The sequence below is a fragment of the Cygnus atratus genome, chromosome Z (assembly GCF_013377495.2).
Source record: "Cygnus atratus isolate AKBS03 ecotype Queensland, Australia chromosome Z, CAtr_DNAZoo_HiC_assembly, whole genome shotgun sequence".
NCBI lineage: Eukaryota > Metazoa > Chordata > Aves > Anseriformes > Anatidae > Cygnus > Cygnus atratus.
In genome coordinates, this window is record NC_066396.1 from 25205522 (window position 1) to 25233021 (window position 27500).

Below are 27500 nucleotides of genomic sequence, written 5' to 3' on the forward strand. Positions count from 1 at the left end.
TTGTCCTCTCAGTACTGTTCTGAACTGTCCATCCTCAGCAGTACTTCTAGTGGAGCACTTAACTGTGACAAATTAGGAATTAATTTGCTCTGATGTGCTAACGTGACCATGAAGCTCTCTACAAGACCTTTATTTATTTTCTTTTCATTTGTATAATACATTCTTTGCTTCCTGGATCTGATTATGTTCTTTTGGCTATTAAGTTCTCCTTAAACAGTCTTACCTTGTACAGGCTGATCTGATGATTGTTCTTGTTAGGCCAAGGACTTTCTTTGGCATGCTCTCAGGATTGCAGTAGCATCTCTGTGTTCATTTCGGTCTTGAATTAGCTGATCATTATTCTGCCATTCTCCAGATGCTGGAGGATGTTTTGGTTCAAGTTCCAGCATTATGTAATCCAATATATACCTAATGAACAGATGTAACAAAATGGAAGATTTAAGAGCAAAGTAGCAATAAGAACAAATAATTAAGCTTGATAATGGATTACTGTGTAACTATTACTGCAGGGCATGAGATTAGACCTTAATCTTCCGTTTCTGCCTTTTGAAATTTTCTGTGTTCATCATTTGCTATAGTTGAGTGTGTGAAAAAAACTTGCTTTGCATCCAAAACTGAGATTACTTTGCATTCTAGAATCATAGAATGGCTCGTGTTGGAAGGGACCTTAAAGATCATCGAACTCCAACCCCCCTGCTGTAAGCAGGGACACCTCTCTCTAGATCATGTTGGCCGAAACCCCGTCCAGCCTGGCCTTGAACACCTCAGGGGATGGGGTATCCACAGCTTCTCTCGGCAACCGGTTCCAGTGCCTCACCACCAGTACAATGAAGAATTTCCTCCTAATGCCTGGTCTAAATCTATCCTCTTCTAGTTTAAGACCATTCCCCCTTGTCCTGTCATTATCTACCTGAGCAAAGAGTCCTTCTCCATCCTTTTTGTAAGACCCCTTTAAGTATTGAAAGGCTGCAGTGAGGTCTCCCCGGAGCCTTCTTCAGGCTGAACAGCCCCAGCTCTCTCAGCCTTTCTTCATAGCAGAGGTGCTCCAGCCCTCTGATCATCCTTGTGGCCCTCCTCTGGATTCACTCTAACAGGTCCACGTCTTTCTTGTGCAGGGGGGGCAGACCTGGATGCAGTACTCCAGGTGGGGTCTCACAAGGGCAGAGCAGAGGGGGACAATCACCTCCCTTGACCTGCTAGTCACACCTCTTTTGATGCAGCCCAGGACACAGTTGGCCTTTTAGGCTGCAAGCGTGAACTGTTGGCTCATGTCAAGCTTTTCATCCTCCAGAATGCCCTCATCCTTCTCTGCAGGGCTGCTCTCGATGAGTTCTTCTCCCAGTCTGTACTCCTGTCTGGGTTTGCCCCGCCCCATGTGCAGCACCTTGCACTTGCCCTTGTTGAACCTCATTAGGTTCACATGGGCCCACTTCTCCTGCCTGTCCAGGTCCCTTTAGATGGCATCTCTTCCTTCTTTGGTATCAGCCTCATCACTCAGCTTGGTGTCATCAAACTTGCTGAGGGTGCACTTTATCCCATTCTTTATGTCATTGATGAAGATAATGAAAAGCACCAGTCCCAAGGTGGTCCCTTGAGGGAGACCACTCGTTACCAGCCTCCACCTGGATAGGGAGCTGTTGACTGCTACTCTCTGGGTGGGGCCATCAAGCCAATTCTTTATCCACAGTCTGGTCCACCCTTCAAATCCATATCTTTCCAATTTAGAGGTTAGGATGTCGTGTGGGACCATGTCAGAAGTCTTAGAGAAGTCCAAGTAAATTACATCAGTTGGTCTTCCTTTGTCGACTCATGCAGTCGCTCCATCACAGAAGGCCACCAGTCTGGTCAGGCATGATTTAGCCTTGGTGAAGCTGTGCTGGGTGTTTCGGATCACCTCCTTATCCTTCACGTGCCTTAACATTGCCTCCAGGAGGATTCATTCCATGATCTTGCTAGGCACAGAGGTGAGGCTCACCAGTCTGTAGTTCCTCGGGTCTTCCTTTCTACCCTTTTTAAAAATGGGAGTGACGTTTCCCTTTTTCTGGTCACCAGGGACTCCACCTGACTGCCATGATTTTCCAAATATGATGGAGAGGGACTTGACGACTACATCAGCCAGGTCTCTCAGGACCCTGGGATGCATGTCGTCAGGGCCCATAGACTTGTAGTTGTTGTGTTAGGAGGTCCCGAACTTGCTCTTCACTTACAGTGGGAGGGATTCTGCTCTCCCAGCCCCCGCCCAGAGTTTTGGGGACTCAAGAGATGTGGGAAGCCTGATGACTAGTGAAGACTGAGGCGAAGAAGTTAAGTACCTCTGCCTTCTCCACATCTGTCATTACCTGTTTTCCGTCTTCATTTGTTAGAGGCCCTACACTCTCCCTGGTCTGTCTTTTGCAGCCAATGTACTTGCAGAACCCCTTCTTCTTAGTCTTTGCATCCCTGGCCATGTTTAGTTTTGTCAGTGCCTTGGCTTTCCTGATCCTGCCCCCTGCACATCCAGACAGCATTTCTATACTCTTCCCAGGGCACATGGCCCTGTTTCTACCATCTGTGCATTTCTTTCTTTTGCCTAAGTTATTGCCTTCCTTACTCAACCATGCTATTTTCCTACCTTCCCTGCTTGATTTATTGCATATTAGAATACAGAGCTCTTGCACTCTAAGCAAAATATCCTTAAGGAGTTGCCAGCTCTGATCAGAATCTCTGTCCGTAAGGACCATGTCCCATGGGATCTCATTCACTAATTCTTCTTCTTCAGCTGGAAGTTGTCTCTTCTGAAGTTCAGGGTCCTGACTTTGCTCCTAGCTAGGCCCGTATCCCTGAAGATCACAAACTCAACCAGGGCATGGTCACTGCAACCCAGGCTTCTACTTTTGCGTGTTGAAATCAAGTAAGTTAGTCTCTTAAGGCTAATGGTCTTCAACTGTTATTCTCAAAGTTAGCTGTTAAAGACATCAGCTTCTTCCACATTTAAGACCTACACATGTTTTTAGCTTATCCATTATAATATATGTTCAGGGTTTACATTTGCTTAATGTCATCAAACTTCACTGCCAAAGCAAATTTAAGTGTTTTTCTTAGTAGCGATGGAAATTTGTTATACATATTTCTAGCTACATGTTGAGTTCTTCTCTATAGGCAATATAGGAAGAAAAGAAAAAAATGCATTATTCTTGAATGTATACTCATTAGCAAAAAGCATCCTGATCCAAAATGTGGGTCCATGAGTAGAATTAAAAGATGGATTCTTTTCCCTTTAAAAAATAGGCCATAAGGAAAATTGCTATAAGATAAATTACCAAACTGTTACTTTTGTCTGCGCCCAGAACAATGAGGAAGACACTCTAAGGAACTCAAAGGAACACAGGACTAGGAGGCTACTGTGTTATTTGGGAATTTTAATATTTATTATTTTGTACAAAACCTAGTATATGAAGTATTGCATTTAATGGTATGACACGTCGTTGTGATCAGAAAAAAAAGAAAACGTTTTGAAATAACAGTTTGTGAACTTCAAAATCCTGTTCCTTTTAATTTACACGTGATAACATTTTTTCAAAGTTACTACTAAGAAGGATGTCACCTTAGTGTCATTTTTCATTTAAAAATGCAGGTGCAATGGTGTTTAGTAGTGAGAGAGAGGAAAAGACCACATGCCTGTAATAGAGAATATATAGGTCACTCACAAAACTATGGGAACCTGGATAATAAGAAAGTCTGGCAAATGCTGAGTATTAGAACGTCGCCTTTGTAGACACCTTAATATTAAGTTTGTTTAAGCTACTTTGTGAGGACTTTTTTGAGATACAGAGATAGCTTTCTCCTCTGTACTGTCTTCATTAGCAGTCATCCAGACTTACCGGGCAGCTTCTTGTCTGTTTCTGTTATGTATTTGAAATGAAGTACCAGTGTATAGCTTTTATAGGATATTCAGTACGGATAAAACCACAAAGAATCTTTAAAACATTTTAATTTAAATAATTTTTATAAGAATGGTTATATATTGTAGCTAAATTCAGCATTTCCGAGATGCAGTTTCTTACAGTATTTAAGAGCCTTTTTTGTTATATAAAATTGTGTATTGTGTTATAGGGATGCAGCTTTCAGGGGGAGGCAGGAGGGTTGTTATCAGTAATGTAACTTTATACCGTAATACAATCAGACTGATACAATAATTTTGTTTAATTGCAGATTGGCAAAAGAAAAACTTATGTACGAAAAAGAAGCAAAACAACAAGAAGAAAAGATTGAAAAAATGAAAGCTGAAGCATGTGATGATTATGGAATAAAGAAGCAGGTAAACTATCCCAAAACTTGTAAAATCCTTCTTCGCTTTGATTTAATCATAGTCATCCTTAAGCAAAAAAACTCATGTACTTTTTTCAGACTCCTCCAGACTAAAATCCTATCAGTTATAAAAGTCACAATATGCATTTGTGGAAAATTCCTGCCCTCCAGAACTGTTAACTATAAGGAGACTGGGTATAGATTATTTACCACTTGGTATCAAGATGGCTATCACTAAGAATGAATATCAGGCCATCGTGAACTCCCATTCTCAGAAATACTGTCAACCTGAAAATAAATGTTCTGAATGCGTTTAAGTGCTTGGTGGTAAGTGCAGTTGTTACTGTGAAGTGAGAATATTAACAAATACACTAGAATTGAAATGTTCCTTCTTTGTATGCTATTATCACTTTGGTGAAATCACAGACCTCTAAGGGAGAGCAATGGGTATGTGTCTGTCCTAGCAGCTGCTCAAATTTGTAGTGAAGGCACTAACTAGCAAGGTGCATACTGTAGTTAGGTATGCTCAAGAGTATCATTTACAGTCACTGTTAAAATATGGTAATTTTTTTCTTAAAAGGTTCCTCACAGTGGTTGCAGACTGAATTTTTCAACTAAGAATGTTGTCTTTGAACAGTGTTTTTTCCTAAACATTTCCTAGGTGTTTTCTCTTTAAGTCTTCACTGAAACTATAAATGAAAATTACCTTCACTCATAAGCAGGTTTCACAAGTTTGGTGGCCTCATGTTATAAAGCCTCCTGTTGTCCCATCTTCATTTTAGAAGAACAGGTAAAACAAAACCCAGATGTAAAAATCAAAAACCAGGAGAAGGTCCTTTTAAAACAAGATAAAACATGTAATAAATTGAGATTTCAGTTCATGTGTGCATGTCTGTTCTTGTTTTCATTGTGATATGGGAAAGAAATACAAACATAAAATTTCTGTAAGACATTGTATTTCTAGAGTTGAGCTGTCTCTGCCTCACCACTGACCGAGACTCCAAGGTCCTACAGAAACAGTAGTATTCCTGAAGATCTGCTGATGCTAACAAGAACTAATGAATGCAATTCCCATTTTTAGTGTCCCACATCTATCAGGTTACTTGACTGTACCATGGTATTTCCTCAATGACATGCAAGAAATCACTGAAGTGAAATCCAGCAGAAAGTCTGTGAACTTTTGCTGCGAAATGAAATGTTACACACTACTTGAAAGTGTTCTCAGAAACCAGTGACAAAAGCCTTCAAAGAGAACGGTCTAGATTCATTCAGCACTGTCTGAATTGAAAAGCAGTCCCTACAATGACATCTGTTCTTGTAGTGCGCTCTGCATTCGGAAAGTCATATTTTTAGGTTAGGAAGAACCTGGAGGCTTAAAACCAATGTGCACACTTGTCATAAGGTCAAATCTCTTACACTAAACAAAATTATAAAATACCAGGAGAGTTTGCTCAAAAACATATTTTGGATGGACTTAATATTTTGAGAAGTTCTTAAAAAAAAACAAAAAAAAAAAACCTGCAGTTAAACATTTTAAGGATTGTTTTTAGTTAATAATGCCCTAATCTGAGTTTATTTAAAAATATTGTTGTAGTCTTTGTTTCAGTAATTAAAAGTAGCATTTGTGAGATCACAGAACTACAGAACGGTTTTAAGTCAGAAAGGACCTTTGGAAGTCATCTGGTCCAGTCCCCTGCTCAAGCAGGTCCACCTAGAGCACATTGCCCAGGACCGTATCCAGATGCCTTTTGAAAATCTCCAAGGAGGGAGGCTCCATGACCTCTCTTGGCAACCTGTTCCATCACTCCATCACTCAGAGTAAAGTACTTCCTGATGTTCAGATGGAACCTCTCGTGTTCCAGTTTGTGCCCATTGTCTGGCACTCGGCACCCCTGAGAAGAGCCTGTCTCAGTCTTCTTTGTACCCTCCCTTCATTGGTATACATTGGTAAGATCCCACCTCAGTCTTCTCTTCACTGGGCTGAACAGTCCCAGCTCTCTGACTGTCCTCACAGGAGATGTGATCTGGTTCCTTCATCATCTTCACGGCCCTTTGTCTGACTCTTTTCAGGATGTCCATGTCTCTCTTGTACTAAGGAGCCTACCATGGGAGGCAGTACTACAGCAGTGCGGCCTCACTGAGTTGGAAGGATCACCTCCCTAAACTTGCTTTGATGAATGCAGCCTAAGATACCGCTAGCTTTCTTTCTGGCAATGGCACAGTGCTGGGTCACGTTCAGCTTGGTGCCCACCAGGACTCACAGGTCCTTTTCTGCAGAGCTTTCCAGCTGGGTGGACCCCAGTATGTACTAGTGCCTGGAGTTGTTCCTCATCAGGTGCTGGACTTTGCACTTTTCCTTGGTGAACTTTAAGGTTTCTGCCAGCCCATTTCTCGAGCCTGTTGAGGTCCCTGTGGATGGTAGCACAACCCCTCTAGTGTATCTGCTAGTCTTGCGCTGTCTGCAAACTTGCTGAGGGGGAGCTCTGCGCTGTTATCCAGATCATTAATGATGTTAAGCAGCACTGGTTCCAGTATTGACCCCTGGAATACTTACTTACTCATTACTGGCCTCCAACTAGACTTTGTGCCACTGACCACTGCCCTCTGGGTCCAGCCGTTCAGCTAGTTTTCAGTCAGCCTCACTGTCTGCTCATCCAACCCATATTTCAGCAGCTTCTTTATGTGGATCTTATAGGGGACATCATCAAAGGCCTTACTGAAGTCCAGGTAGAAAATATCCACTGCTCTCCCTTCATCTATCAGGCTGGTCATTTCATCATAGAAGCTGATCAGGTTGGCAAAACGTGACTTCACCATGGTGAATTCATGCTGACTACTCTGAAGATTTTCTTGCCCTTTAATGGGAAAGGATGGGAATGAATTCAATCATTTGAGACTATGAAAATAATTTTAACTATTATTTTAGCTGAAGTATCAGCTAAAATAGATAAGTATATACAGATACGTGTCAATTGATAGTTGAGGGAGGAAGGCTTAAAAAGCTTAAAACCTTTACTTATCTCTTAACGCACCACTAGTCTCATTTAGCTTTCTAGTTAGAACCCTGCAGTAGAATATGGGTTACCAGTACAGAAGTGACTAAGGAAGATTTTACTTTAAAAAGAATAATCACATTCCTACAGCATAGTTGGACTTCAGTGTGTGTCTGGTCTGCAAGAAGGCATCAGTCCCTCTGTAGAACAATAGTTAGGGTTTGACTCAGTGGTTTTCTTCTAACTCGTTAGGTAGTGGGGCAACTTGCGGTTCCTGCAAACTCAAGTGATCTCTAGCAGAGATAGTGACCAAAGTGGGTTGTTGGCAATTGCTGGGTCCAGAAAGACTAATTTAATGAGGAGCAGGTTTGGTATCAGAGAAACAAAAACGAGAGTTCATTCTCCATGCTAGTATGCTCTGACCAAGGATATAATTCAAAGAGTTTGTATAGTACCATTGTTCCTGGTGCACATTGTATTTATACTACTTGCTGTATTTCAGCTCATATACTAAGCAAGAACTATGTGTGGTAGATTGTGTATCCCAGGGAAAGAATCTCTAGTATAATAGGGCAAGGAAGCCCTTTCTTTCGTATTACTTACAGCTTATTTAAATATATAAATAAAAAACAACTCTGCAGTACCTACTTTTTATCTATAAAAGACAGATGAGAAGTATAGAAATAGGGGAAAATTTATAACAATTTATTTTGGCTAAATTGGCAGATAAAAAAGAAGTTGTAATAAATGAAGAGCAGTATGAGGGGGAAAAATATGAGAGGAAAGAAAAACTTTAAGTATCTTTGTAAGATACTAAACTGAAAATAGGCTTATTAAAAATTGAACTCAAGTAATTTATACAAAAATTTGGAATATGAAATATTTAAAGACTTCTGAAGCATTCTACTAAATTCAAATTCTGAATTTAGTATCTGTAAAGAGTCATTAAGAGCCCTGATTGCAGAAAGTAATGCAACTGTACTTCTGGGTTTTTTTTCTTTTAATGAAGCCTGAGTTTCTACATAGTTGTAATGGTTTTCCATACATGAAGTCTTCACACAGGGTTTCATGATACTTTAATAGAAACTTCACACTGTAGTCACTTATGAGAGTAGACTAATGTTAGGAACCAGTAGTTTTCTGTATTTCTGTGGCTGTTGATTTGTCCTGGGTACAAATTACATCCTTTCCCATCTAATGCTTTTATCTTGAGGCTTATGAATGTGCAAAAAAAATGAGGTATCTACTGTTTGTTTCCTCTCAATGGGATTGTAGATCTACTTCAAAGTTTTTGTTAACTGTCGGAGTTTTTACTGATAACAAATTGCCTTTTTTATTAATAGTTATTTTACAGTTCCAAATTACTTCTAATATAATGTCATTTCTAGATGAATTAAAACTCTAATGGACTTAACATAGAATTTAATATCTGCATGACAGAGTACATACAGTTTTGCTAGTATAGTTTTTTTCACATATTAATGAAAACAGCAATATTTTTCTTGCTTTGTTGAGATGGAGTCAGACTATTTCCTGAAACAGATAAGAAGGAAAACCCTCACCACAAAGAAGGCTAATACTGTCCTGGGCTGCATTAGGCAAAGTGTTGCCAGCAGGTTAACAGAGTTGATCCCTTCCCCTCTACTCAGCATTGATGATGTTGCACCTCTGTAGTACTGTCTCCAGTGCTGGGCTCCTCAGTACAAGAGAGACATAGACATCCTGGAAAGAGTCCGACAAGGGGCAGTGAAGATAATGAAGGAACCAGAGCCTCTCTCCTATGAAGAGAGGCTTTGAGAATAGCTGAAGGGAGAGCGCAATGAAGATGGAGCCAGGCTGTTTTCACTTGTGCCCAGTGCCAGGACAAGAGGCAGTGGCCACAGACTGGAACACAGGAGGTTCTCCCTGAACACCAGCCAGCACTTCTGTGCTCTGCGGGTGACAGAGCACTGGCACAGGCTGCCCAGAGAGGTTGTAGAATCTCCCTCCTCCGAAATACTCAGAAGCCACCTTGGTGTGGTCCTGGGCAATCCATTCCTGCTGGCCCTGCTTGAGCAGGGCATTAGACAAGTTGACGTCGGGTAGTCCCTTCCACCTTAAATCATCTGTTGTTACAATTATCTGTTTTCAGTTGTGCAACAGTCAAAGTGCATGCGATTGTAAAACAGTATTTAAAAGCATGAACACACACATATATACTCATGTGTTCATTTAATTCACATATAAATATATATATGACTCATTCACATACCTGATTTTTCTTAGCCTTTTGTGTTTAGAACATCTTTCCTGTCATATCAAACATTATTGTCACCATACCCTGTGACACAGTAGCTTATTGGAGTTTCTTCTAAGATCAAGGAATAATAGATAGCCCCATAAGGGTTTTCCTGTCGTTTTCAAACAATTTGTGGATCAGCACACGTCAAAATCTCTTATTTAGTTGTGGGTCACCTGAAAAGAAAAACAGAATCTGCTTTCACCTTCTTGAAGCCAATAAAATTTGTCCCCATTATACTGTACAGGTCAGTCGGGCTCAGCAAAATTGCTTCTTGTTGAAGAGTACTTGGTATTGACGCTCATAAGCAGTTACTTTTATTGCTGTTCTTCAAGTTAACAAAAATTTGATGTTTTAATATGAGTGCTTGGTGATCCAAAAAGTCAAGAATCTTTCTCATCTAAGCAGTTCTGATCTGCCTAGATAAGTTGAAATAGTGCCTTTGAACTTTTATTATGGGATCTCTTAAATCATAGAATGGTTTGGGTTGGAAGGGACCTTGAAGGCTTATCTCGTTCCAACCCCCCTGCCATGGGCAGGGACACCTCCCACCAGACCAGCTTGCCCAAAGCCCCATCCAGCCTGGCCTTGAGCACTTACAGGGATGGGGCATCCACAGCTTCTCTGGGCAGCCTGTGTCAGTGCCTCACCACCCTCTGAGTGAAGAATTTCTTCCTAACCTCTAATCTAAATATCCTCTTTTAGTTTAAAACCATTTCCCCTTGTCTTATTGTTATTTGCCCGAGCAAAAAGTTGCTCTCCATCTTTTTTATAAGATGTCTTTAAGTACTGAAAACCTGCAGTGAGGAAGCCTTCTCTTCTGTAGCCTGAACAGCCCCAGCTCTCTGTCTTTCTTCATAGCAGAGGTGCTCCAGCCCTCTGATCATTTTCATGGCCCTCCTCTGGACCTGCTCTAAGATCCCCACATCTTTATTGTGCTGGAGGCCCCAGACCTGGTGTGGTAGTTGAGCCCTTCTCTGCAGGGCTGCTCTCAGTGAGTTCTTCTCTCAGTCTGTGCTCATGTCTGGGATTGCCCCAGCCCATGTGCAGCACCTTCCACTTGGCCTTGTTGAACCTCATGCAGTTCACATGGGCACGCTTCTCAAGGTTGTCCAGGTCCCTTAGCATGGCATCTCTTCCTTCTTTGGTATCAGCCGTACCGCTCAGCTTGGTGTTGTCTGCAAACTTGCTGAGGGTGCTCTTAATCACATTGTCTATGTCGTTGATAAAGAAATCAAAGTTGCTTATGTCTAAAGCCTCAGCTTATGTGTAAAGCATCCTCAACTATTTTCCATAGAGTTGTTTGGCCTTTGTGCTTATTGTGAATAGGTAAAATAGTTGTCTTTTTATTTGTTATGGTGCCCTTCCACTTAATCAACTGGTCTGTGTGTTTGCATCTATTTGGCTTTTCTGTCTGCAGTCCTATTTTATCTGTTCCTGCAATCTGGAATTTATGTAAAATGTTTTGAAGGCCATTGATAGTATAATAGGCACACCAGTTCTTTGACATCTGATCCAATTTATGAAAAATCCACGTCGTGTTTAGTAAATAGGCTACATACACCTCAACAGTTAGAGAGCTCCATCACATCTGAGCAGGCTCCTTTCCTTTGCAAGATGCCAAACATCTGTTCCCTTAGTAGAAATACGTTCAATCCTGAAAGACAACTGGCTAGAAATGTGGCTGTTTGAAGAGATTTAACTGGCTTCCTAAATACACTTAAAGGAATGGGGACATCATCCTCACCATAGCTGCCATAACTCTTTTGGTCCTATGTGCACTTATTGACAACAAATTGAATTTGCTATCCGTATGGTTTTGTGCTTTATTGCTTTGTCTTAACACTTCATTTAACTGCACTTCAGTTACTCCAGTTTTTTAATACTTCTATTTGGCATTGTAATTCACAGAAACCTTGAAGATGTTTATGGTACTTTGCAAAGTTAGATCAGTTTCATATAATAACTTCCTCCGTGACCTGCTTATAATTTAAACTCCTTAGAGTTCAGTCAGAATGTTTCTAGAGTGTGCTGAGGGAGGAGAGAGGGTTGTTCTTTAATTTTCAAAACAGTATGAGAGTAAACACTTTTTTAATTCCAGCTCTAAAACATATCTAATTATTTGACCTTTAGACTGTGCTTTATTATATACTTTTGCAACAGTAAAATGTCTATCTGGGATAATCAGTATTACTTGAAAAAAAGGGTTTTTTTTGTGCAGAAGTTATTGAAATTTGCATAGGTCATTCAGTAACTAACTTCAGTCTTGGTTCCGTAAAACCCCTGTTCCGTTCTCCAACCATTTGCTGAAGGTAGTTCCAGGATTTATCTTTCTTCTGTTTCATATTGTTGCATAAGTGCTGGCAAATATAAATAAAACACAGCACCCCTTTGGATCTCATTCATATTCTGTTTTGAACTGAGGAATTTGGCTAGTTTTGTTCTTTTCTTACAATACCCAGGACTGGAGCCTGCGGATCCTAGATTCGTGTCTTCCCTTCCCAGATTGCGTATTGAGTGGCATATATGAAATAAATGACTAGTTTCCACATCATCCAGCAGCTTTATAATACACAACTAGTTAGCAATGCCATCCCAAGGATATAATCAGTGGATATTCTCACTCCCATAGGTATTCTCTATAGAAACGAGTTGTAGTACAGAATTCAGAAAGCATCATCTCATGCATTTTGACACACCTCATTCTCTGGAATTTACAAGTCTTTATGTATTTGATTGCTACTGAAAGTGTAATATGCAGAGTGACTAACCATGTTTTTAACACAGTCCAATACTGAGTGCTTAAAAGAAAAATGGTAAAGTTGATGAGAATTGTAACTTGGAGGTGCTTAACTTTATTTTAACATATCACCTATGTTGCTTTATTAAAGTATATGAATTTTGCCCTAGATTCTCTGAAAAGAAGCTAGAAACAAAGTTTTTAAACCCTTTCTCTTAAAAATGTCTTGAACAGAAAACTTAAACATGACATCTAAGTACATGAAATAATGTTTTACAACAACAGGCCTTCCTGTAAAATATTCTTAGCCATGGTTTTTCTTCCATTTTGTGATGATGGTGTTCCCTTTGGTTCCCTTCAGTACAGCAGCATTAATACCGAAAGGAAAATGGAACACAGGAATGACAGAATGTGGTGAGCCATTTAAAGTGAATACCTTCTGTTGCAGGTTATCGTGAATGCAGAAACGGTTTCGTACTTAAATATCTAACTGATTTTCATCTCTAAATAGATTTAACTTTACTGAACAACTTCGCATACCTTTTCTTTTCAGTGGTTGGATTTCAGGTCCAGAAATGTTCCATGAAATAAATGTTCCCTTATATAAATCTGAAGTTGTTTTCTGTAGGAGGAGGCAGGATGTTCAGATTCAGTGGGGTGCCAGTTTAGTAATTTTGTTCAAAGTGCATGGTGAGAATAATCTTTCTCCTAAAATGAAGCACAAGGATAAGTAATAACTTTTTATGCATGATAAGCATCAAAAATACGAGCCTGCTGGTCTTTGCTTTTCATTTTTCTTCACCTTTGTCTTTCAGTCAGAGCCTCCTGCAGTGTGCACACAATGTGATCAATAACTCAATAACTTTTTTCATGCAGTAATTATCTCTATGTGGTATTATCTGAACACTGTTTTTCTTTATTACCCAAAAGATGCAGGAGATATTTATATAACCAGCTGATCCCATTTTGGATGAAGCTGCTTTGTGACAGCAGGAGAAAGTTTGTTTTAAATAGCCTTTTTTAACAAATGTTGTATGGAAAGCTTACCAGGCTGTACTTTTCTTTTCTAAGGGAAAAAATATTGTAAATACTGTTTTCTACTTAATACTTTATAGTTAATTAAGCACAGAGTAATGGAAATGTCCTGTAAATTAACAGAGTTTTAAGCAATTATGCTAAGTGAGTGTCTTTTACTAAAATAGGCGAAATTTCAGAAAATAGGTACAATTCTTCTGAAGTTCGTAGATGATGACTGGACTACTGATTTTTCATAGTAAAGACTTGTCTTAAAAAACATTTCTCTATGGAATACATTTTCATTTCATTGGCTTCCAATTTTCACAGGTCGAGATCTTACAAGAGTCACGAATGATGATTCCAGACTGTCAGCGCAGATTAGAAATTGCACATGCAGATCTTACCCAACTACTAGTAAGTATAGCATCAAAAACTACTTACCATGAAATGCTGATGTGCTTTGATGAACAGGGATAAACATACTAGTCTGCAGTGCAATTGCAGCAGAATAGAGCTGGACTGAAAAATGGGACCTAAGACTGGCATCCTGTAACATCTCCCAGAACTCCATCTCAGATAACCATCTACGCCGACTTAGTCTTCAGTCTGTGAAAATTCTGTGCATATTTAATATACTAGAGACAGTCTTTGATGGAATGTATATCCAACATATACTTCAATACTGTTACAATGGACTCAGTTCCTTTGCTACTTACATGATTAGAAAAAATTGTTCCCATACGTTAGGTAGTCTTTCTAGTTTTATACAGATGTACACAATATACTGGTAGTGAACTGAAATATTCAAAATCTTTTGCCTACGACTATTATTATGCTGTGTACAAGAAACAAGACAGCTGAGTCATTGCTGAGTACTGCCTCTATGCTATTTATCATTGAGGTGAGCAATTGGGATGCATTTTTAGGATACGAATACCTGCAGGAATAAACAATATCTGGTACAAATAGATTCACTGAAAATATATTAGGTTTGGCTATTATTATGTTTATTTTAAAAGCTGACTTTTCACCAAGAATTCTACTACAAAGGTAAATGCTACTGTGAGGCTATAAAATATATACTGTAAATTAAGCTTCAAACACATTTGATGGCTAAAATGCATATCCTTTCTCAGGGGAAAACCTTTGTCCTTGGGTGGTATGCCTCTACTTGTTTCCAAAAGAAATGCTCAGAATGTGGCAAGATTTAGGGTCCTTCTGCTGTTCAGCAACTTACTTGACAGCTGATCTAGGTTTCATTGGCATGCAGAAGTGATGCTGTTGGTCTGTACATCATGCTATACAAACACAAAATGAGAAATGTGGGAAGTTACTATTGTTGTTAAGAATTTGAAGTCCTTAAAGGTTGCTGTCTTTTCTTAGATCACCTTCAATGTTTTTATTAAAAGTAACTGTGTAGTTATATATTTTTTCAACTGTCAGACTCTTTAAGCGTTTTCCTAATGGTACTTTTGTTCTGAGTTCTCTTGTTGTTGGTTCCAGTTACTCTGTCCTTGTTTTTAAATACTTTATTTTATTCAGAGAATAAAATATTCAGAATTATTCATAAAGAATTCATAAAAAATATTCATTCAGAATATTCATAAAATAAAGTTATGCATAAGTCAAGTCTACTCAAATGTGACAGATATTATAATGGACCTTAAATAGGACAAAAGAAATTACCTGTGTTTTGAGTCATGTAAAACCAGTGCTTTCAATAAGGATATACCCTACATTTCATAATTTACTCCTCAAATACATTCCAGTATCAGTTATTTTTGAAGTACTCAAAAGTTTTGTTTTTAATTCCAGGAAAATGAAAAAGAATTGGAAGAAGCTGAAGAGTATAAAGAAGCACGTTCCATACTAGAGTCGGTCAAGCTGGAAGCTTAGAAGTTTTTCAGTACTCTTTATATGCATTAGCACTGGGTCCATTCCACACCTTTGTTTTACTACAGCTCTATTACTACTGCTGACTTGCTAAGGTTCCCTTTATGCAAACTGGCCTTTCTCTTACTGCAAGATGCATCAAATAAAGGATGTTCTGAAACATCAGTGTGTTCCAAATTCAGGCAAAACAGAAGCATTGTCAGTTCACCTCAACTACAAAAAGAATTAAAAAAAATCTATTTAATATAAGCTTAGGCTAAGAAATAAAGTACAGTTCAAGTGTTTAGCTATGTAAGGAATGTGAGGTGCTAATAAATACTTTAGAAGCACCTTGTAATTGAAATAATTTCAAGCCATTATAGCATAAAATCTGTACTGAAAGAGGAAATGAACTAAATGACACTTCAAAGTCACCTATTTTTTTTCTGTGATGCAGTTAATCTGTAATTTTATCAAGTATTACTCCTTGTTTATCTTTGAGCCTAAGATGGAATTAAGAGCTGATTCCAAACCTTTCTCAATTTGCCTGAGGTTGATTTGTAGAGCCCAATTCACACAATTTCCATTGATCAAAATTAAGGTACTTTTTCAATAAAAAGAATTTTGCAGCTGTTTAGTATGTTGTCAGTTGGATCTGCTTGTAGGAGTTCTGGAGTGAACTCTTCCTGAAATCACAGCTGTTCACCTTGGCCACTGTAACTTTTTTGTACAAAGTTCAAACCCCAGAAGCTGAAGAAAACAAATGGGTAAGGGAACAATGCTTGATCTACATGGAAGATCATTAAAACACTATGTACAAAAGCTGTGTTCTTTCAGAATGGCTTCTATAAACAGCGAAGAGAAAGCTCTGCTGATGAACAAAAAAGTTTTTTTTATATTAGTTTTTCTAGTTTGAAAGTTTTTTGGCTTGTTCCTTAAGGGCAACACAAAGCAAAGCATACCTTTTGTGTGGTGCTCTATTGAATGCTCTTTATAGATTTTTTTCTTGTTTGCCTGAGTATGTGTAAACTGCAGTTTCATCTACATCTGTTTGGCACAATGAAAGTAATGTGTACTTCTCAATAACTCCTAAGCACTTCTTTGACAGATTATCAGCACTGCAGGATTTCTGACTGGCTGTAGAATGACCTACTTCTGAATTAGGAGATGCCAGATCCCAGTCTTAGACAGATCTTAGCCAGATCATATGCCAGATCTTAGACAGTTCTAAGAGCTAAAAGCATTTGTGACAACACTATGGTGTCATAGAGTGTATGCACACCTTCTTCCCAGCATCATGCCCTAGGTAAGTAGCTGCAAAATTACCTGCCCTGTTCACAGCACAAGTGAACTGCTGCTGAAGAGAACATCCGTCTTGGCATACACATTTCAGTCATCTTCTATGGACCTTCACCAGGAATGGCAAGCTGGAGCAGACAAAGCAAATTGCATCCCTAGCTGACCAGCTGCAGTCAGTGCAACTAGCTATGCTTTGCAGGCCATTGAGTGGAATCTGGTAAATAAACACTGAGCTGATAAGGAGCTGTGGTGGTGGTGGGGGGGGATGTCAAGTCTGCTGGGTAAGGCAGAACTTCAGATCAAGATTACTCTTCAGAAGAAGAAATAATACACACTCCTGAAAAAACATACCCACAGAAAAATGGCATGCAGTTGCTGAACGCCACAAGGAATGCAGGTCAGCATGAATGCTGAAAATAGGTGTTACCTGTAGTGGCTGAATAGAAGAAGCCTTGCAGAATGGCTTAAGTTGGCATTAAGGGTGCATGGTAGTTAATAGGTAGTTAATGTATAAACCAGACTCCAGGGAAAAGCTTCTCGGTGCAGTAGTTTCTAGAATAGAATGTTTTCTTGTGTCTGGAGTTGTCACAACCTGAGCCATGTTTGTCCTCCACATTTTTGTCCAAGCTATTTTCTAGCTCCCTTTGTTTGCATCATGAACCAAGATGACAATCTCCCCATCCCTTTCATCTTCCCTCTTACTAAATTCTCCAAAAGACTGAGCATACTCTGTTGTACAAAAAACAGCCCGCTTCTCTGATGAAAATCAAAATATGTTCATACATTAAATGAATTGCTTTCTTGTTGTCTCCAGTTGCCCCTGGAAGTATGTGACTTCTGGGAGGACTGCAGCATAAGACCTGTAAAAAACTATACCAAAAAACTGTGACAAGGTAACAGTTACATAGGGCTGGCCCTTGAAGAGTGATTGGCAACTCCATGCAGGTAATGTATTACTCATGCTAGCAGAGCAAGTTGGTCTAGTAATACATTATGACAGACTGAATTTTTCCAGCAGTGTTCTGAGTGGCAAGATGCAGATTATTCATATAGGTTATTTTTGCTGACAAAATGTTTATCATTTAGACTAGATCCAAGTTCCACAGTGAAGTATAATAAAGAAAATTAAGGCTAAGCAGTAGTATCATTATTACCCTCTCAGATCCCAAATTCAAAAAGCAGTAGCTGTCTACACTTTTTGGAGATACATAGTCTGCATTAGCTAGTACAAGAGAGCATCCACCAAAAAAGAAAAATTCCCTGGGCAGAATTTTAGGCCTATGTCCATTTTGAATCCTGCCCCAAGCTTTACTGATGCCTTTCAAAGTTTACCTAAGATTGTCACGAGCTGGATTTACTCTTACATACGACTGATACATGTTCTTTTGACACGCAAGGTTTCATGCCACTTTCTTATCATAATTACAATTTTTTATGCCCTGGACAGAGGTGCTATCCTTTCCATTATTTCTACCTCCCTGGTAGAATATATTTAAGAAGTTTCTCAATTATTTGTTAGTTGAACAAAACATTTGTTTTACTGAGAGGCCACAGCAGAGGAGGAGTCCACGTTATACCCTAGCTGAAGAAACAAAAGAGATGAAATCATAAGAAAAGCATAGGCAAAAAGTAACAATTGGGAAGTTATCAACGTAAGACCTGTGCCCATTGCTCTGATCATATGCTTGCCAGCTACTACCTGTTTTTCAGTTTACCCGTGCACAGTTAAGATTCTTGTCTTCTGACTCAGAAGACGTACAGCATCTAGAGTACTACAGCAATCTAAGCAAGAGACAGAACTAACTTGGTACCTTCACCTGGAAACTATTGTTTCTCAAGTCCTCAGTTATATTCAGCATTCAAAACAAAGTAGTTTCAAAACTGTTTGTCATCTAATTTAAACTCATTCCTTCACTTGAAAAAATTCCACAACACTCAGGTAATTTCTTGTAACTGGCTAATTCACAGGCTGGTTGCTTTTGTTAGTTACCAAAAAAATATTTTAATATATGGCACTTTCTTCCCCAGCAATAATTTCTCAATAATTCCTTAAAGGTAAGTTTCTTATATTAAAAAAAAAAAACAAACAACTGATAATTCTAAAATAATGCTTCTAAATAATGGCCTCTACTATGACACATTTCAAAATAAAGTCCCTCAAAATAATCTCCATTGAAAAGTAAACCTTGCAATTTATTAGCACCAAGTTTTGCGTTGTTGCTTCACAATGTTTATGTTCTGGGAGCAAGATACAAGGAAGCAGTTTTCTTTGGAAAACTACATCTAGCTGAATACTTCAGAAGGGGATTCAAGAAAACCCCACATTTCGTCATGAATTGTAGGAAGCACACAATTAAGCCATGTCCCATCTGCCACCCCTATTCTTGTGGCTCTGATTCCAATAACTAAGCTGCACCTCTGTCTGGCTGGGTTTTGCAACCTTGAACCTCTGCTCAGAGTCCGATGTCTAAATAAGTTATTTCTCTCAAAATACAAGCCAAGTAAACAGCTGCCACTGCACCCTTGCACCTTTTTATTTTCATTAGCCTAACTCCTACCACTTACTTTAATATACAGAAATCTGTTCTTGTAACTGACCCCGCTATCCTAGAGACCAACTAGAGAGCAGGAAAATGCACAGTCTGGTCCAAAAGCACTTGCAGAGAGAGCATCCGAACTTATGGGCCATTCCTGGCCATAGGTTATTAGCATAAAAGGGGTGAGACAGAACAAAGTATTTTTTTTCCCATCCAAATATTGTTCACTGACTTGAATTAGCTGAATTTCACTATGGTCACACAGCATATTAGAAGCCTTGCTAAAAGCCTTGAGGTAGGAAAATGGGATCGATTAACTGCAGAGCGCCGAGCCAATTAGCACAGTGCCATTGAATCCAAGGGCAACCATTTCATAAATGTCTAATGCTCATGGATCTACAGAATATTATGTACCCCATGCTACAAACACTTACAAGATGCTCTGTCAGAGTTTGACTTCCAGGCAAAGAAAAAATCTGAACTTTCAGAATGGCACTCACAAACCAATAAACTATGCAAGAAGTTTCTAGCCAGCAGGAAACACCAACATTAGGAGCAGGTAACAAAAGGCTTTATCTGCCACCCAGAAGATCAGTTTTCAAATCCTTTCTGCTTAACCTAAGGCAGAGGTTTGAATCCAGATCTGGCAGTTAGGAAGTAAATAATTACCACTGATTTGCTCTGCTTTTTTAGAATAATGGACTATTTTTGGCAATACATCTCCCACATCTCCCATACCTCTGGTGAAAGCTATCAACTGAGTTGCCGTCAGTTTCCCACACTCCTCTAACATTGACTGATCTGTCTTTAAAAGCAGAGACTGAGAGCTCTCCCACGGAATACCTGGCAGCCATGGTTCAAAACATGCTCCTAAAGAAGAGTTAAAAAAAAAGAAAAAAGAAAAAAGCATTCAAGTTTGTGGTCTAAAACAAGCAGAGGGGCTCAGATCCAGGAAAAAAAAAAAAAAAAAAAAAAAAAACTTAACTACTGGACTATACCTCATAGACTGGGGTCCTCATAATTCCCGGGTAAGTAGGACAGACACGTGCACAGCTCCTTTCACCAAGTCATTTTCAAAAGTTTAATACTAAAATTGACCATCCCAAAATATTCAGTTCTGTTCAAGTGGTCTGCATGACAAAAGAGGCAAAAGAGAAAGTGTACATGTTTAGTATGTTTGGCGACACAAGGCAGTTGAGTATCTTGAAAGACAAGATCAGAAATCAAGCTTTAAAACAAACTGGAGAAAGTTTAGAAAAACATGCATTTCAGTAAGAACATAATAAGGAAAAATGCAAAACAATACATGTCAGCAGGAATTATCTGCTGCATAAACACAGGGAAAGGTAAAAGCTTTTCAACATTTCTGGAAGAGATGCAGAGGTTTTAGTGAATTATACAAGATACATTACCCTAGCACACATGACAAGGGTAACAGCCCTTAAACTCCATATCACTAAGGCTTCATCTAGAAGCATTATTACAGTTAGAAGCTGTAGCTAGAAGCTACAATTCAAGGAACGAACAAATAGGAAAGACTCAGTGTAAAAACAGTGAGAAAGACTAAAATACAGTCTGTCTGGATATACAGAACAAATTCAGGTGTTTTAACCTGGACAATACTGAGGGTGGTAATGGCAATAGTCTCCAAGCATGTGAAAGACAGTGGAAGAAAGGAATGAACTTTTGCTTGGCAGACCCAGCAAAATCCAATGGGTTTCAGTTGCAGCACAGAAAAAAGGTAGCATGGTTCCCCACACCTCAGAAAAATGTCTAACTTTAAGACAGACAAAGCTGTTGGGACAGGTTGCCTAGGGAGGCTGCCAGAAGTATATCCCTAGAGGTCAGACCCTGGACAAGGCAGTTCTGTCACACATCCATCATGGAATTCTACACAACTTTCATGTAGTAGCAATTTAGGATTTATTTTATACTTTTATGGTAAATCACAAGATTAGAATTGTATGATTCTTAACAGCATTTAATCATCAACCAGGTTCAACACAATGATTTCAAGAGAATTTGCTACAATAGAAGCGGTGACTTTAGTTAAAGGTTTGAGAATGGCAAGGTTCACCCAAGACTTACTGCAGAGTCCTGGGGGGAGGTTCTAAATACAGTTATGTGCTTCCAAAGTTCCCCCTTAGGGTGAATTACTCACCCCACTCCCTCATCAGCGTTTGTCCACAGACGAGCTTGTTGCTCAAGGAGCCAGCCCTGTGATGTGCTCCCCTCAGGGGTACCCTGAGAGTTGTCCCAGCTCGGGGGAAGATTGAGAGCACAGCCCGTTGCGGTCCCTGGAGAGCTCAAGGGGCCCTTTGCTTAGTAGGACTACTGACAGGACTGTGAGACAATTGACTTTTCAATTGACTGTGCCTTTTCATCCCGGCTATGGTTCAGATAAGGCAATTTTGGTATTTTCTACCGACCCTGCCATTCTGGTACATTGCAGATCGTACAGCTCTGGTACTGCAGGGTCTGAGACGCAATCAGGGAGTGCCTGTTTGTACTCACCTGGTAATGCCTGCTGCCTGCGGACAACAGAGGACTGATGTAACATCAGTCAATCTTGAACCATAGCTCAGTTGGGGAAATAACTTTACCACCACAGAGATCAAGGGTTAGAGCCCACTGCGATCCTTGGAGAGCTCAAATAGGCTTTTCTTCAGCCATTTTATTTATAAGGTAAAATGGCTGGCTCATAGTCAAACTGTGATTCCTTATCATGTTCTTGAACTCCAACATGAAAGGAACGGTCACATCGAGGCCTACTGTGGCTTGTAAGCACGAGCAAGACTCATACCACATGCAGGAGTAGAGCATACTTGCCTCAACATCACACAGGTACAGCTGATCCTTCCTCATACATACATATTAGGGAAAGCCATCTAAAAGTGGATGGAACAACTGTCTTTCCCTTCGCAGAACTCATCCCTAAAGCTCACCCACCCACATGGAAATGTAAAAAAAAATTAAAAAAAAGGCAAGATTCATGACACAGCTGAAGTGAACTACTCTGAATATCATCCCTCCACAGCAGCGATGAAGAAGTGATCCCCAGAGCCCCCTCAAAGAAGAGGGTTTCCAGTGGTATGTATCAAACCTTTCAGATCTTGTACTGCACATTAAAATGCAGTGGACTGAAAGAAGTAGACTATGATCCACATAAAGTCATTTGTCTGGCTTCCTACTTGTTTTTATTCCCATTTCTGAACACCTGCCATTAATGCAATGCCTAAAGTGCCTCAAATTTCTGACTAGACAGGGGTGTTTATTTTGTGCACAAGTGACTCATTCAGGCAAAGAAGGGGTCAGAGGTTTGGCCTGAAGCTGAGAACTGACGGATGGAGGTTGCATGACACCAGAGGTGAACTGTGGGGCCTGCTGGGAGCAACTGGGAGGGAAGCAGCAACTACTGAGGCGTAGTACGGACTCAGAAGAGGTCTTTAACACTTGAGAAAAAGGAGAAGAAAATACACGGCTTATAGCCTAGCCATCCTACTAGCCCTCCTCCCTCCTGATCTCTCCAGGCATCCACTCTTTATAAGGAGCCAGGACTGCACTATGGACAGAAAACACAAAGGAGATTCACTTGCTGGGTTCTCTTATGTGTACAATCTTGACTATATACTGTCATTATATGTAACGTAAGCTTCATGATAAATCCAAATTATGGCCTTAGGGCTTCAGAGGAGATAGCACAATAGATGTGCAACTCCTGCCATTCCCCAGTTTTCTAACTGTATCTCTAACCACACTGGGAAAACAACAACAACAAACAATACCAATCAGTGGCTGAACTTTGCAGGTTACTTGCTACCATGTCCTAGAATCCAGCATTTTGGGTCAAATGTCACTGGAACTCAAAGTCCAAAAATCTAGAATCAATCAGCATAAGCATTACCATTAAGAGGAAGAAGGAAAACTTCAACTATGCAACAGTTTGGTTTCCTTATTGTTCTGCAGCTCCTGTAGACATTGCATTAGATGGAAGGAAACCCAATGACCCAGAGAAAGAGCTTCAATTAGTGAGGTTAACAGAAGCTGTATAGGTTGAAATTGGAAAAATAAGCACATTATTTATGTATCAATTACTGCTTGCTCCCCATTTCATCGAAAGGAAATAAAATTTCTCATCCTTCCTAACAATCCAGGCAGCCTCCTCCTGCCCCAGTGTAATTAGTGGCAAATTTTACCACAGTTCTCCACAAGCAATCAAAAAGGCTACATAATTAAAAAAGTAATTAGTTTACACAGATAGATGTGAGTGGGTAGATTAGTTTATGAAAATAATATGAAATTCCTCTAGATGCTTTTAGAGGCTTGGCTTCCTGCTGTTTTACAGTTTCTACACACTTCCAGGGGAATGGGTTTAAAAAAAAAAAAAAAAAAAGACCTTATTTTCAACAAAGATGGTACCTTTTAAAAATAATTTATCAGATGTGTCAATTTTGTAATTTGTCCTCTGAAAACAGAGGACACAGAAGATAAACTTCTTGTTTTTTCCATAAAAGCCATTGCCTCCACAAAAGGACTAGCATGTGTTACAATTCATTCTCTCAGATTGTCTACACAATACCTATCATCAGGCCATCTAGGAATCAAGCTGAAATGGTGCTGAACCAGGAGCAGAAAGACTTAACTACTATCACCCAGTACATTGCAGGATTTTTAAAAACTCCTGATACTGCGCTGGACCAAGGACAGCTCCTGCTACCAGGCTGGACCGAGGGCTCTCTCTTCCAAGCACCTTGCTGCCAACAGAAGCAGCCTGGGTCAACAGCCTAGACAGGAATGCAGTTTTCTCAGGGTGAAGGCAACCCTCACACTCTGCACGTGCTGGCTCTTGCAATTTTCCCAGATGCAGGGAACTCGCATCATTTGTGGCAGCAGGGGAGTTGTATTCCCTCTCTCTTGAGCTGGGGGTTGGATGGGGCAGGGGGCACAAAAGCCAGTAGCCAATGCTCGAGGGAAAAGTGTAAGAAACAAGTATAACAGTGATCCCTGATGAAAACTAGGAGGCTCTGACAGGGAAATCAGTGAGCTAAAGGACTTCCAACCCCAAAGGCTGCATCATGGCCAATAGCCACTAATGGACCTCACCTCCACAAATGTATCAAACATCACCAACACAATCATGATACCCCAGAAAAACCACTAGTAAGAACTGTAACCATCACAAGAGCGTAAACTGCCTTCTAAACAGTACAGTAATAACAATAATAAAAACTTAGTTGATCAAATTAAACAGCTGTAAACTTAAGTTTTATATTACTTTAAATTAAGAAGACATACATGAAACTGAAGTTTTAAGCAATGATATCAAATATATACCACTACCTATGTTGAATTCATTAACTAACTTTTAAAGGACCCAAGCATCAACTCTCATTTTGTTTGTCTTTGCTACTTTTGGAGTGCCCCTCTCTGCTTTGAGGAGCATCAAGTCAACTGGAAATTTCTGGGTAATGTGGACTCATGAGAACACGTGCTGAAGACATCTGACATTACACACATACCTTTTGTTGCACTAGATGGAGCTATCGAAAAACAAGAAGCTTGTCTAGTGATCAAAATGAAGCAATTTTCACATCAGTGAAAATCCTATTTCCTAGTTCCCATCCTATTTCAAATCCCAGATTATTTGGTCAAAACCAACTTCAAATAAATAATCAGCAGCACTACCAGCCTACATAAAGTGTGATGGTGAACCCCTTCCATTTCTGAACATTATTGAGCATTTACAGATGTCACCACATTAGGTCCTTGCTGTGCTAGGGGCTGTACAAATAAAGGAGCAAAATAATCCAAAAGGGTTTATGGTCTCAATGTTCATGCTGAACCACTAAATGAGACAAGCAAAGACTTAAAGAAAAAAAAAAAAAGGAAAAGAAAAGAGTAACCAAGGCAGTAAGTCTCTTAGCCAAAAGGAAACAATGCTCACACCACCCTGCTACTGCTGGAAGTCAAGTTTCTTACCACAGTTAGGCAGAGCTGAGACTACTTGAGTAATTGGAAGGAGGACAACCAATGTTGTCACTTGGATTTGAACTTAAGCACCTATGCAACAGCAGGTACATGCAACAAAAACTATGGAAAAAATGCAGTCTTACAAGAGCAAAGGACAGCTGTGAGAGCAGAGATGCCAATAAAAATAGTGTATTATCTACGCATTTGTCCTATGGCAAATACAACACTACTAAACTATGAAGGGTTCCAAGGCAGAGACATTTCTCTTATGGATAGCAGAGGGGCAAGAGGGAAGAATTCACATCCTAAATACTAGCACCTTCAAAGGAGCCTACTGCTGAGCTGACATGAAAACTAAATTACCTTCCTAACGTTAAACTATCTTCTTATCATTAAGAGGAGTACTGCTAGACTGGGGTCAAGACAAATTACAGAAATGAAGTCAAGGTAAAAAAATGTCAAGACAGTTTTGCCAAGACTATACTTCAGGTGGATAAACAGAAGATTCCAGTCCCTTCTGCACCTTCCAGAAAGGCTCCTATTCAATTTTCATGAAACACTCAGCTGGAGCTAGACCAATGCTATCTATTTATGCTGCCAAATATAAAACTTTACTCAAAAAATGCAACATCATCAGCTGCCTATGATCAAGAAGCACTTCACAGCTGGCTTAACTTCAAAGATATGTGCTACTCTTCATACTGAGGTTCGTAACAAAAGCCAATCTATGTTCAAATTTTGCTTTTCCCTCATGAAGCTCAAACAGAAAGATGTAAAATAAATAAATAAATAAATAAATAAATAAATAAATTCTGTGGCTCAATAGGCAAAAGCACTTCCAGACAGGCCAGAGGCTTGATGAGACAAACATAGATAAACTCTACTTTGTTGTAGAGCAATTACTAGGCAGGGAGGTAGACTGCTCTCAGAGCCAGGTTACCAACGGTGATGCAGTTTTGTTTTGTTGCTCTTCAGTAAATCAGTTTCTCCAAGCTTTTCCATAAGCTAATTCCTAAGTGTTTTAAGTGTTTTTCTCACAGTGGTGATGTCCACATTATTTCAGTTCAGTAGTTCCATCCTTGGTGAAACCTGTTAAGTAAAAAAAATCACAATTAACTGAAGAAACAATAAATACTTCCTTGTTGAGAAGTTTACACTCAAACATGCAAGCTTCAGAATTTCTTGATAATTTTAAGCACAGAACTTAATTCCAGGATGTTTTAAGTACGTAGTATGTTGTATTACAGTTAGTTAATACTGTTAATCAAGTAGAAGCAACTATTTTCTTACAAGAGAAAAACTGCAGGTATTGCCAGATTAGCACACAAAAAGATACTTTCAACACACAGCTGATTATTATTTTTTTTTTTTTAAGTCTTCTGCACCAGAACTCAAATTGTGCTAAATCTAACTGAAGTGTCCAGGTGGAGAATGCAGGATGAAGAGGGGTAAGAGCTGGAGAGCCTACTGGCAGGTATTTAGACCAACTGGATACACAAGAGCTGGTCTCCAGGCAGAGAATCAGTCCAAACACATTAACACAAACCAAAGGATGAAACATACTCTACCTTCCAAAACCCAACAGCTGCCTGAAAGCATATATACACTATGCTAAAAATGGAATTGTGGCTAGATGATCACAAAGGACAGCATGGTTTACAATTCAGGATAAAGGCTTACAAACATATCACAAGACAAAACATTCACCTGCCAGCTATTCTTTTGAGCTATAACGAGGTGAGCGAAGTTGTACCAACGCTTATATATAGACAAGCCTTCTTCGAGCTCTTATTCCCACTAGGAATCTCAATAAGCAGTTCAAGGAACAAGCTACTGTTTTCAAACATTGAGTTCAAAAAGGAACACACTTATCCTGACTGTATTGGGCTATTTTATCTCTGCCTCTCTAATTCTCCCCCTGCAGAGCACAAGGAAGGCATACTCCGAAGACAGCACAAGACAGAAGAGCAGTGACAGCTGGGAGCCATCCAAAGTAAAGAAGGCCACTTGCAGGAGGTTTCCTCCCCCAGCATGGCATCATCCCCAACGCCAGGCTCTCTCTCCTGTAGGCTCTCACTGCTTCATTAGCTGTAAATAATGTAGCTTAGGAAGGAAGCAGAACTTTATTAACATTCAGAGAGGCCAGCACTGCACACTGAGACTCGATTTGCTGATTACCAGCTGCCAAGCCCCACCTTTTGTTCTGTCTCCCTCCTCAATTTGGACATCCTAAAACATGACTTTTGCTCTAGTTCCTCACCCCTCAAACAGTGGAAATGAACAGTAACAAAATGTCACTGCCACCTTTGCTTCCAGTGCTAGAGAAGAAAATCCATTACATCCAGCCTAAAATCATCTCACAGTGTCCATCTGTGGCCCTGCCATCATCAGAGTATGAAAAGTGCAGTAGTTATGATGGCGTTGCTCAATTGCCTGACTCAAGGGCTTTCAGTCCAGTCTTACAAGATGCCTCCACTGCCATCATGTTCTCTGTCTCCTGTGGCTGC

At 39.7% G+C, this 27500-nt stretch overlaps 1 protein-coding gene across 1 annotated transcript in view; it reads left to right on the forward strand.

The window, feature by feature from the left end:
• TBCA (tubulin folding cofactor A) overlaps positions 1-15373 on the forward strand; it is a 36023-nt gene extending 20650 nt beyond the window's left edge. The window contains exons 2-4 of the mRNA XM_035553570.2: positions 4192-4297; positions 13643-13729; positions 15131-15373. Of these exons, the coding sequence (XP_035409463.1) occupies positions 4192-4297; positions 13643-13729; positions 15131-15211 (274 nt within the window). The 3' untranslated portion in view covers positions 15212-15373. The remainder of the gene's footprint in view (positions 1-4191; positions 4298-13642; positions 13730-15130) is intronic.
• The last annotated feature ends 12127 nt before the right edge of the window (positions 15374-27500 follow it).